Raw genomic sequence first — 12774 nt, 5'->3', positions numbered from 1 at the left:
TAGTTAGGTTTAAGTAGTTCTAAGTTCTAGGGAACTGATGACCTCAGTAGTTAAGTCCGATAGTGCTCAGAGCCATTTGAACCATTTGATCCCTTGATGCCTCAGAACATGTCCTACTAAGCCGATCCGTTCTTCCAGTCAAGGTGTGCCTCAAATTTCTCTCCTCCCTAATTCTATTCAGTACCGTCCGCAGCTCGTGGTCGTGCTGTAGCGTTCTCGCTTTCCACGCCCGAGTTCCCGGGTTTGATTCCCGGCGAGGTCAGGGATTTTCCCTGCCTCGTGATGACTGGGTGTTGTGCGCTGTCCTCAGGTTAGTTAGGTTTAAGTAGTTTTAAGTTCTAGGGGACTGATGACCATAGATGTTAAGTCCCATAGTGCTCAGAGCCATTTGAACCATTTTTTTCTATTCAGTACCTCCTCATTAGTTACGTGATCAACCCATCTAATCTTCAGCATTCTTCTGTAGCACCGCATTTCGAAACGTTCTACTCTCTTCTTGTTCAAACTATTTATCGCCCACGTTTCACTTCCGTAATGGCCACACTCCATACAAATACTTTCAAAAACGACGTCCTGATACTTAAATCTATACCTGACGTCAACAAATTTCTCTTCTTCGGAAACGCATTCCTCGCCATTGCCAGTCCACGTTTTATATCCTCCCTACTTCGACCATCATGAGTTATTTTGCTCCCCAAATAGCAAAATTCATATACTACTTTAAGCGTCTCATTTCCTAATCCAATACCCTCAGCATCACCCGCTTTAATTCGATTACATTCCATTATCCTGTTTTTCTTTTCTTCATGTTATATAGAAATTGTCCAGTGAAATAGTACAAACAGCAGACATAATTTTTCCTAGAATGCTGACAGTAACATCTCCTGTCAAACAGATAGGTTTTTGCTGAGATGCCTGTGCTAAGGTGTCATGTTGCTTGTTGCAGGCCCTACGACGCGGACGGAGCACCTGCACCACCACCACGACTGGGGCCCCCACGTGGAGAGCTCCGAGGGGGGCAACGTCAGCGTGCGCGTCGGCCAGACGGCCACCCTCGACTGCCGCGTGCAGCTGCTCCACGACAAGACGGTCAGTGCTCTGCTCTATGTGTGAAGCTTGCTTAACAGCGAGCCTAAAACATGTTGGCTATTCGCAACGACTTCTTTCGTACGTGACCAAGCGCATTGCTCGCCAGTTCGCTGCTTTGCAACATTATCGTATTTCTGACGGGCTGCAATGGATGGCTGGTTTTATTTATTTTTATTTTATTGTACTAATTTATTTATTGTTCCGTGGGACCAAATTAAGGAGAAGTCTCCATGGTCATGGAATGAGTCAATACATGAAATTATAACACGGTTGTGGATACAGATAAAGTGAAATACAAGAATTGTATTCAGGCGACAATTCGTAAGTTTAAATAAAGAAAATCAACAATGTAACACTGGAGTTTGCTTAATTTTTCAGCTCTTGCAGGAGCTCGTCGACAGAATAGAAGGAGTGAACCATGAGGAAACTCTTCAGTTTAGACTTAAAAGCGTTTGGGCTACTGCTAAGATTTTTTAGTTCTTGTGGTAGCTTACTGAAAACGGATGCAGCAGAATAGTGCACTCCTTTCTGCACAAGAGTCAAGGAAGTGCATTCCACATGCAGATTTGATTTCTGCCTAGTATTAACTGAGTGAAAGCTGCTAACTCTTGGGAATAAGCTAATATTACTAACAACAAACGACATTAAAGAAAATATGTACTGTGAGGGCAATGTCAGAATTCCCAGACTATTGAATAGGTGTCGACAAGAGGTTCTCGAACTTACACCACCCATAGCTCGAACAGCCCGTTTTTGAGCCAAAAATACCCTTTCTGAATCAGAAGAATTACCCCAAAAAATAATACCATACGACGTAAGCGTATGAAAATATGCGAAGTAGACTACTTTTCGTGTTGAAGTGTCATTTATTTCAGATACTGTTCTAATGGTAAATAAAGCAGCATTTAGCTTCTGAACCAGATCCTGGACATGGGCTTTCCACAACAGCTTACCATCTATCCGAGCGCCTAGGAACTTGAACTGTTCCGTCTCGCTTATAATATGCCCATTCTGTCGGATCAAAATATCAGTTCTTGTTGAATTGTGAGTTAGGAACTGTAAAAACTGAGTATTACTGTGATTTAGCATCAAATATTTCCCACAATCCACGAAATTATTTCATGAACTACATTATTTGATAATGTTTCAATAATACACACAAGATCCTTCACTACCAAGCTGGTGTCATTAGCAAACAGAAATATTTTTGAGTCACCTGTAATACTAGAAGGCATATCATTTATATAAATAAGAAAAAGCAGTGGCCCCAGCGCCGACCCTTAGGGAACGCCGCACTTAACAGTGCCCCATTGGGACTGAACATCACTACCACTCTCAGTATTGTCACATTAGCTCTTAGTTCTCAAGCTTCGTATATCTCACGCAGGTCAGAGAACTTGCCTTGCGAGAATCAGAGGCCTTGCCGCGAATTCCGGTTTTAATGAAGCGTTGCCTGGCTGAAGCAGCATTCTGACGCTATATTGTGTGTAGTTTGTCCCTACATTTGACTACATTTGGGACATTGGTTGGCAGATTTAATCATCCAGTTGCTTACAATATGGTGAACTCGCTACATGCTCTTGGTTAAATCCTCGCCTTTCCAGCGAGTTTCACTTACGTCTCTTGCAGGACGTATTGTTTTTCTAGTCATGTTCACATGCAGTAATTCCTCATGTCGCATATTTGCTAAAATTGGAACACAGCACTCCTTATATTATGCTCAGAAACAATGGACGCTAGTAGCTAGCGATATCTACTTGTCCATCTCTCGTGAGCTTTTGTGGCAATCAGTCGTTCTTTCGTGTTGTAAAACTAGGGATGTTTGATAACTATTTACCAAAAAAAATTACTGCCTATCTTATAAGTAAAATTATTTTGTACTGGGCGATTTTTGCAATGCATTCAATATTTCTTTTTGTTGTGATAAAATCTCCCAATTTAGACCATGGCATGACGTAGATTTGTTTATTAACTATTAGTACTTGAATAAGTAATGTTAGAAACTACATAAATCTTCTGCTTTCGCAAGTCAGATTTATGTTCTATCTGCTTCTCTGAGCGAAGTTCTGTCATTCTGTGTGGGTAGTTCAATGTATACCCGTAACACAACAGAATACGATAAATCTAGTTGATTTTAGGAAGTACTTAAGTCCAGTACTACCGCTGTTTCTACGCTTAATGTTGTTACCACCGTTCACAATGGAGTACGCTTATCGTTTGTTATAAATAGCTGATTTGCTTGGTTCGCGAATAAAGGCACTATATTACTTTTATTCTTTGTGCTGTGAAGTGTTTCATAAATTGTGGCTATTGGAAACAAGCGGAAACTGGGTAAAGACGTTAGAAATGCAGATTTTTACACAAGTGAAATAATTAAACGGCGTCGTGTGGAGGGAAAAGAATATAATGATAATTGTGGTAGTGTCTAGCAGGACAAATTGGTCCCTGATGCAGCTGTAAGGAAGACTGTTTTCATGATAGAGATGAGGTACAACAGAATCAAATTTTATATTGATTCTACTGTTTGAAAAGCAAGAATGAGAAAGACCTCTGTTTGTAAGGTTTAACAGAACGTCAACCTGTACAGAGGAAACGTCCCAGTAAAGAATACAGAGTGATAAAGCGTAGCTTTAGCATCACATAGCATACTACCATCAACGAATCAAGAGCGGAAGTGCACCAGAAGGCTTATATTAGTTTACGTGGTTTAAAGGGTGAAGGAAGAATTCGCCATATAACGGAAGTTCTGCTTTCTGGTAAATCTCCAAGAGACCAGCTTGGGAAAAATGTTACCACACATGTGAAGTCTACTGGCGTAAAAATACATATCCAGAGTCATACTGAATAACTGCCTACAAAACGGTATCATTGCTCCGGGAAAGAGTCACTGTAAATGGAAGGAAGACTGTCTGTGAAAGTCATGTTCGACCTTGTCAAAGTTAAGCACCCAGATATTAAAGTAATTTATCAATACTATGCTAAACATTTTAAAGAAGACTTTGATGTAAAATTTCAGCGAACACATTAGTGCTGACCTTTGACTACATGCAAAATACAAGTTTCCCAGTTACTCCAGTACAAGAGTTATTTTACTGTTGACATTTGAAGCTTAATGTATTTGAAATTCACAACATAAAGACTGAGACTGGCCACATTTACATCTATATTGAATGCCAAGCGATAAAAGACCAGGTCAGATAACATTTTCCATTTCACACTACATCAATAACAACCGGTCCAAGGACATTACTGAACTCCATCTTTTTCCCGATGCTTGCAGGGAGAAAAACGTTAACTTGACGATTGTGCGAGCTTTGCTAACACAGAAAACGTACCTTTTGAGACTGCTGAGCTGCTTTTCCCCGTAAAGAGACATTGTTTCCTACCAAACGACCGTGGTTTCTGGCTATTGAAGAGATTAATAAGAAAACATGACAGAACATATCATGCAAAACAGGTGTGCTAATTAATGATACGAATCAAGTTCCAAACTTAAATATACCGCAACAATGGCGGGTATGGGCGATACCAGACATTTCAGAGAGTGGTGGCCTGACTTCTACAAGAACAACGTAAGGCCTACAGAAAGTATCAATCCTCCACGATGCCAGGAAACCCATTTCCAGATAATAATTTTCAGGCATTTCAAATACTTGTGCGTCTTACCGGGTAAAGTTATTGCATCAGAGCGTACCAATGGTTTGGTGTAACACGCATTCAAACTGAAAACCACTAGAATTAGTCATCCGGTAAGCCTTATATCCAACAGAGTCTATCAGAGCATAAATTGATGAAGTAAAATTGGGTGATATTATGAAGACACTTCAGTATTTGCCTGAGGAATAAAAAGAGTACTATCGACATCTTAGAGAAAATGTTCACTAATTTTGCCACGTACAGAAAATTGTGTTCTTCCACACATTATATTGGTAATACTGCTTAGCGTCATTACCATCAATACTCTTGTAAAATAATACTAAGAACAGGAAGAATTACATAATATCCATTCTTCAGATTATATTAGTGTAAATTTAACTGACGTGCTAGTATAAGTTACTGATATTCCCTGTTCTGTTAAACCTCATGAATTTCATGGGTCAGAGGCTTGTGTTTTATGTAGGATTAATAATTATAATAGCATGTATTTTGAAGCCATAAGTATAAAATTAATTTGGAAACGACGTAAGTCTTTCAATTTTAATAATTTTTGTTGCTTTGAAACTACTAATTATAGGTTATAACACTTATCAACTTTGATAGAGACCATTTTTTGTCATCAAATATGTAGAAAACCATTTGATTTTCTTATTCTCTGATCTGCAGTTGGTTATTTTCGTTTCCTGAACATTTTGCTTTTCTAAACTGACGCTTTTTCTAAAGTTACTGATTCACTTGCTCTCTCATAACCCTTGATCCCGTTTAACGGCTAGTTTGCAACAGGAAGTACTTACTAGTTTTACCTTCCTCCATTACTCTTCTCCCATATGAAATAGTTTCAGCTCTGCGGTAAGTATCATCGTTGCAGTTTCAGGGTGACTGCAGTGCTGTCTGTAGCAACGACTTCAGGTGATTCTTTTACATAATTTCGTCGATACTGCATACATAGCTTCAGATCGTAGAAATTGCAAAAACATTGGCACCGGCCAAGTCTACGTCAATAATGAGAACTCAATACATGAAGCATTTATTGGCTTTCGAGAATTCTGTGCTAATATCATTTAACGTGTTCCCGTCTGAAACACATAGGTAAAATTTACGTTGGGCTTGTGAAAATTTTGTTGTTTGACACTAAATCTTTTGAGTCTGTGTCACCACAGCCTCCTGCCTGACCTCAGTCCAGACTCTTATTTCGTCCGATACTCGGTAGATTCGTAATTTGTTTAGAAACGCCAGTAAAGAGGTGTTTCAAACGTCTTCGAATGAGAAAGATGGCGTCATCTCGACGCCTTTATTTGCACTGATCTATTGCTTATACACTGACAGGCTTAGATGAGTTTCATATGATCTCAGATTGCGGAGTTCATTTTAATTTTGTTACAAATTTCTGTATGAATGTTATCAAGCGGGAGCAGAACAGATGTTCCATAATTCTACGATAGATTGATGTCAGTTACATGTATCTGTCGTACGACCTTCCTTAAAATCGAGAAAGTCCTGGGATTTTTTCCAGTCGCTGGGTTCTATTCGTTGCTCACTTCGCCAAATACGAGGTGCATTCAAGATCAAAGGCCTCCGATTTTCTTTCTAATCAACTACTCACCCGAAATCGATGAAACTGGCGTTACTTCTCGACGTAATCGCCCTGCAGACGTACACATTTTTCACAACGCTGACGCCATGATTCCATGGCAGTGGCGAAGGCTTCTTTAGGAGTCTGTTTTGACCACTGGAAAATTGCCGAGGCAATAGCAGCACAGCTGGTGAATGTGCGGCCACGGAGAGTGTCTTTCATTGTTGGAAAAAGACAAAAGTCAATAGGAGGCAGGTCAGGTGAGTAGGGAGCATGAGAAATCACTTCAAAGTTGTTATCACGAAGAAACTGTTGCGTAACGTTAGCTCGATGTGCGGGTGCGTTGTCTTGGTGAAACAGCACACGTGCAGTCCTTCCCGGACGTTTTTGTTGCAGTGCAGGAAGGAATTTGTTCTTCAAAACATTTTCGTAGGATGCACCTGTTACCGTAGTGCCCTTTGGAACGCAATGGGTAAGTATTACGCCCTCGCTGTCCCAGAACATGGACACCATCATTTTTTCAGTACTGGCGGTTACCCGAAATTATTTTGGTGGCGGCGAATCTGTGTGCTTCCATTGAGCTGACTGGCGCTTTGTTTCTGGATTGAAAAATGGTATCCACGTCTCATCCATTGTCACAACCTACGAAAAGAAAGTCCCATTCATGCTGTCGTTGCGCATCAACATTGCTTGGCAACATGCCACACGGGCAGCCATGTAGTCGTCTGTCAGCATTTGTGGCACCCACCTGGATGACACTTTTCGCATTTTCAGGTCTTCATGCAGGATTGTGTGCACAGAACCCACAGAAATGCCAACTCTGGAGGCGATCTGTTCAACAGTCATTCGGCGATCCCCCAAAACAATTCTCTCCACTTCATCAATCATGTCGTCAGACTGGCTTGTGTGAGCCCGAGGTTGTTTTGGTTTGTTGTCACACGATGTTCTGCCTTCATTAAACTGTCGCACCCACGAACGCACTTTCGACACATCCATAACTCCATCACCACATGTCTCCTTCAACTGAAGATGAATTTCAATTGGTTTCACACCACGCAAATTCAGAAAACGAATGATTGCACGCTGTTCAAGTAACGAAAACGTCGCCATTTTAAGTTTTTAAAACAGTTCTCATTCTCGCTGCTGGCTGTAAAACTCCATCTGCTGTACGGTGCTGCCATCTCTGGGACGTATTGACAAAGAACGCGGCCTCATTTTAAAACAATGCGCATGTTTCTATCTCTTTCCAGTCCCGAGAAAAAACATTGGAGGCCTTAGAACTTGAATGCACCTCGTACTGGGGAGGATATCTGGGGTTGTACAGCAAAATTTATTTTGATGCAGTCTTCTCAGAATGTGATTGCTTTTCCTCTCTCGGTGAGATAAGAACAGTTTTCAGAGCTTCTTGATCAAATTCTTTATCTGACCATAAAAATACATATCGCCGAGTTGTGCTAGAGGAGTACACCTGAGGGAACTACTGCACGATGGCAACCCAGCTTCATTTTGAAAAATCTCGTCGTGTAATACGCACGGCTGCGAAATTAAAGTTTTATTCAAGGCTTTTAATCATGAAGATTGATTTTTATTAATTTATGGCCTGTGTTGAAGCAGCTGGAGTGAAATTTTGGCAATAACGTATGAGGAAACTGTAAAAATGCTATAAGGAATTACATATTTATACAATATTGAGATATTTTTAATATATTAATAAAGATACTTATCTGTAAACTGTTTATAAATTTATGCAGTGAAGAAATTCAAACAGCACTTATTTGTTCATAGACCTAATCATAATTTATATTTAACATAAAGATTCAGAGCTATTAGCATATTTTTCACAATGGCCTTGAAATTTGTGTGCTTCCTATTGCTTAAGAAATTGTCATTCACATTCTTGAATCCTTTCCAAGCAAGTCGTTTGTTCTTGTGGTAGAACATTTTCTGTTACTTCATCTTTCATCAGACTTCTAATGTTCGGTCCCACAAATAATTCTTCGTTACGTTTAGCCTCAGACAGGAAAGGAAATTGGAAACTTATATACTTAAAACAATCTCCACCTTTACACAATGTTTCGACAAACCGTTTCATGATTCCCAGATTAATGTGAAGAGGCGGGAGGATGATATTCTCTCGTTTCCCCAGACATTCCTTACCATATATTTCTCTCCAGCATTGATTGTTGATCTGGTAGGCCATTCTATTCGTGCCTTTCACGGGCACGACTATCCTACACGCGTAGGAAACAAGGAAAGTTCGTAAAACCTGAATGTTAGCCCAGCAGCAATCCTATTGATTCGTGTCTCCATATACAGCTCATTGGTGTTTCTAACAGTCCAATGGATTCAGTACTTTCTCCGTATTTTCATATGTTTTCTTTAGTTTGAACATAATATGCTTATTTCCAATGTGAAGAAGTACGGCCTTGAGCCTTCCGTTGTTAGAAACTACAAACAGCCTTCAGCCATTCGTGTTGCATGTAACACCAAATCTTGATAACACACATTCAATGTCCTTACAATAAAAAAGCGAGCCCTTCGTAGGGAAATACCCACGAAACTCCGATTCCCTTTATCGAAACCAGTAGAATATTGCGCCCGGGGTAAACAAAAGTTCTTCCTGTAATCGAGACACCGAAACATTTACTACTTCTTTTGAGAGACCTAGGTGTCTTACCGAGGCATTCAATTCTTCTTATGTAGATTGCTCTGCTTGTACTTTTGTGAGTATGGAGTCATAATCAGAATCTAAATTTTCACTTGATGATGACGATGATAAAAATGATGAATATTCTGAAGTAGTGGGCGGTTCAGGCGTGGGAATCTCGTGGCTAATTATAGGTTTCGATAAGTAATTCTTTTCATACTGTTCTTCTTATTCCCGCCACCTTTTACCATACAAAAACTGTAACCATCTACATGGTTTTCTTGTCCTCCCCATACTATTGGAATTCCGAAAGGTAAATATTTTTGCTTGCCTTGTGTCAGTTTCCTCAAACCTGCAACGCATGTATGACAGTATGTGACGCATAAGTTTTGTCCTTGTTTTCTAACATTGTATCGAAATATGAAACGTATGCTTTTGTGATAGGTATGCTTTTTTCAAAAACGAGGTTATGTTCTCCCTCCTGCTTTTCCTGTTTTCAGAGTCAGAGAACCGCAAATTTAACAAAACACATCAGGTTCATTCACACATGCTCTTCTCGATGAATTCGCCATTATTAGACTGATCTGAAGTAAACTGGTAACGTCGACACACAAATTTCGCTTCAAATTTGTACTCAAATGACTATTGTGCGATTGTGTACTTCTAAATTACTCGAGAAGTATCAATATTCCCGGTCTTTCATGTGAATCACTTTACGATCTGTTGCAGTACATATTATGCTGGAAATTTAAAAATAGGAAACTTTAAGCATTACATAAAGACTAGGATTGTTGGAAGGAAACTGGATACATTTTCTTAAAGAGCGTTAAAACGCCACTCTTAGTGACCCACTTCCATGTAAGCAGTCGAAACATAGCAGCACTGCGTAATTACTGCGGATTTGTTTGTTCTCCCCACGAGTCACCTAAAAGAAGAAAATTGGTTTCCTCCAAGCAGCGCTTCATCACATCAAAGAAACTTCCTGTAAGACTATTGTAGGTTTTAAACATTTTGTAGAAATGTGAACGACGTTCTTATATTTTGCCGCGTACTCCTCCACCATGTTTGCATCCTCGGTCCAAAAGCGCCAGTAGACTCTCCTAGGCAAAGGTAAATCGTCGGCAGTGGTTTTACATAAAGTATTATAGCATATTACGTTGTATACTAGTGAGTTACTTTGCCTCTATTCTGTGGTTGACGGGAACTACTTTCACCCTCAGTGTCCAGGGTTCTGTTATAAGTCGAACAGTACTGGCAACTTAAAAGAGAAGATGCGAGTGAAAATATTTAGTTGTACATGACCTAAAAACAATAAATCAATTGACATCTGCGAATGAGATCTTTGGACTTAGCTGTCTGACCGTAAGCTTTAATTAAAATCCCTTCTTGGAAAGCTTTCTGCAGAGAATTCGTTGACGGTGTAGGTACAACCGACTCTTGGACATTTATTTCCAATCCCAAATTTTTCCTTCCCTTTGCTTTCTACGCGTTTTATCAAGACATGAATAAAAACAGTGTAATTAGCATTATTTTGGTGCATTTGCACTGTAAGGAACTACTCTGACATAAAAGGCTCATACCTCGATCACTCCGCTGTAATAAATACAATTTTTTTTTCCAAACGCATGGCCATGTGAAGGTTCCACTTCCCTCCATTCCTGCCCAAGCGCTGTGTGTACCGTAAATTTGGACGGAAGCGGTAATGACGAGTAGGCGTGGTCCTTTTGTAAGATACCGCTCCAGGGTTCCAGCTTCGTGCTTTCAAAGCAACGAGAAAGCAGGTGGGCGGCGTGGTAAACACAATCAACTTCGAGGAAGCCAGCGGTACCACACAATAAACACAGATGCAGCGTTTACCGTAGGGCTTAACAATGTTTGCCTCCCCGAACTGTTACTATCTTCTACAGCAGCAACAGTACACCCCCGAAATCAATAACTAAGGACAACGCAAGGCTTTGCCTCGTTGCATATGCCTCCTAGCTCACTTGTACTACGTAAAAGGCGTGGTAGAACATCTTTCGTAATGACGCTACACACTACGTACGTGCTCAATAAGATGTTCCGGAATCCCTTCGGAGATATTCAAGCGTTAACGTAGGAATAATGTGAAGAATAGCAGGGCTAACATTTTCGAAATCTATATGCAGTAGCTCAACGGCATATAGGGCGAAAAGGCCTCGGCATGTCTCAATTGTTCGGGTGACACAGTGACTTTTATGAGATTAGAGATCAAGGCGCTGGAGTGTAAATTGCAGATGGTACTATGTATCTCAGAGAGAGAGTTATAAAGTTTATATTTTCTCGAAAAAATAGATTTACGTAATAAGTATTTTGTTTGTTTGCAAGTACATGTCTGCAGACCTGGTATACGTATATATAATCCTAGCCATACTACAGTACCGCGAGGCTGGAGAATCAAAAACGAAATTGCTCATTGATATAGTGCGGTATACTGCGGTTCTTAGTTTTCTGTATTTTAAGAGAAACGGGACTGCAAAAATTCTTGACGAGTTGATGCATATGTATGGTACGATTCAGCCACCCAGCGTTTGAATAGTGCAATCGCAACCAGAATAGTTAAAGAAATGTGATTGGTATACACTTTTGACGTTGTGTCAGTTTGTGGCAGATATGGAATCTATATTATTCTTGAAGAATCATGATTTTTTTTTTTTTTTTTTTTTTTTTTTTTTTTTTTACTGTGACCGTTTCCGACAGATGCAATAGTGAAAGTCACATAGTGTTGACGCATCAAGTAAAATGTGACATGGAACATCAGCATGTCACAAACAAAATAAAACACAGTTAAAACATACAATTTGTGCTGATGTCCGAACATACACTAACAGCTTGTCATCACATTGGCGAATTAGCTAGGATAGTATTTTCTCAGATAAGAAAATACACAGTTGTTTACATAGTGGTGTCCGATAATCGATAAATTTCGCTACATGTGCCATACTGCAATTAAGTTGTATCTACAATCCAAGACGAATTACGTAATATGTCAAATCGCGTCTTTAATGTGACATTATGTTTTGAAAATATTCAGTGTCATATGCTAAAAGCTAAACAATGAAATGTACATTGTCATCCATTAAACGTTAACTTATAATAAAATGACATACATAAGATTACAATAAACATACTTCAGATTATATATATATATATATATATATATATATATATATATATATATATATATATATATATATCCTTATTTGCGTTGACAGTTAATCGAATGGGTCAGCTTTCCGAGTGGGTCTGTGATAGTGAGCAAAATCTTTGTGATGTGGAATATATAGTTCTGCAGTCCGATACTTCTGTTTTGTTTAACAGAAAATTAAAACTGTAGATGAGGCTACAGCATTAAGCTTGCAACGTTCAGTGGGCTCTGCTTATGTTCTGTCACGTTCTTATCTGAAAATAAACCTCCCAGAAACAATAACCACAAAATTCCCTTCATCAGCCTAACTACTGCAGTTTTGCTCCCTACAAATTTACTTAAACCCTTAAAACTTAAATGCTCGTTATTGATGGCGAAACACGTTGATTCCACGTCTTTAGTTGTGGGACGGCGACTTTATGTCCCAAAGCACTCTATTCACTAGGCTTAAGCGTTTTAGATCTCATGCCACTTTCCATTGTTGCTATTTGCCCAGCGATCCTTTCGTGTCTCCACTTCAGTCACCGATCGAATGTCACCAACTAAGTGTAGCCGCTGATCTACGAGCTTTCAGTTAACTCTTGAACAGCTCTCTTTGCCATAAGCAAAATACAACATCATAACCTTGAGACTATGTATTAA

The 12774-nt window shown here is 39.5% G+C and overlaps 1 protein-coding gene across 1 annotated transcript in view; it reads left to right on the top strand.

The window, feature by feature from the left end:
• Nucleotides 1-930: 930 nt before the first annotated feature.
• LOC124605967 overlaps nt 931-12774 on the top strand; it is a 612100-nt gene continuing 600256 nt past the window's right edge. Inside the window, exon 1 of the mRNA XM_047137931.1 lies at nt 931-1089. Coding sequence (XP_046993887.1) covers nt 931-1089 — 159 coding nt within the window. The remainder of the gene's footprint in view (nt 1090-12774) is intronic.

This window comes from Schistocerca americana, chromosome 3 (genome assembly GCF_021461395.2).
Source record: "Schistocerca americana isolate TAMUIC-IGC-003095 chromosome 3, iqSchAmer2.1, whole genome shotgun sequence".
Taxonomy (NCBI): Eukaryota; Metazoa; Arthropoda; class Insecta; order Orthoptera; family Acrididae; genus Schistocerca; species Schistocerca americana.
The sequence above is the reverse complement of the archived record's forward strand: the minus strand, read 5'-3'. Positions and strand labels throughout refer to the sequence as shown.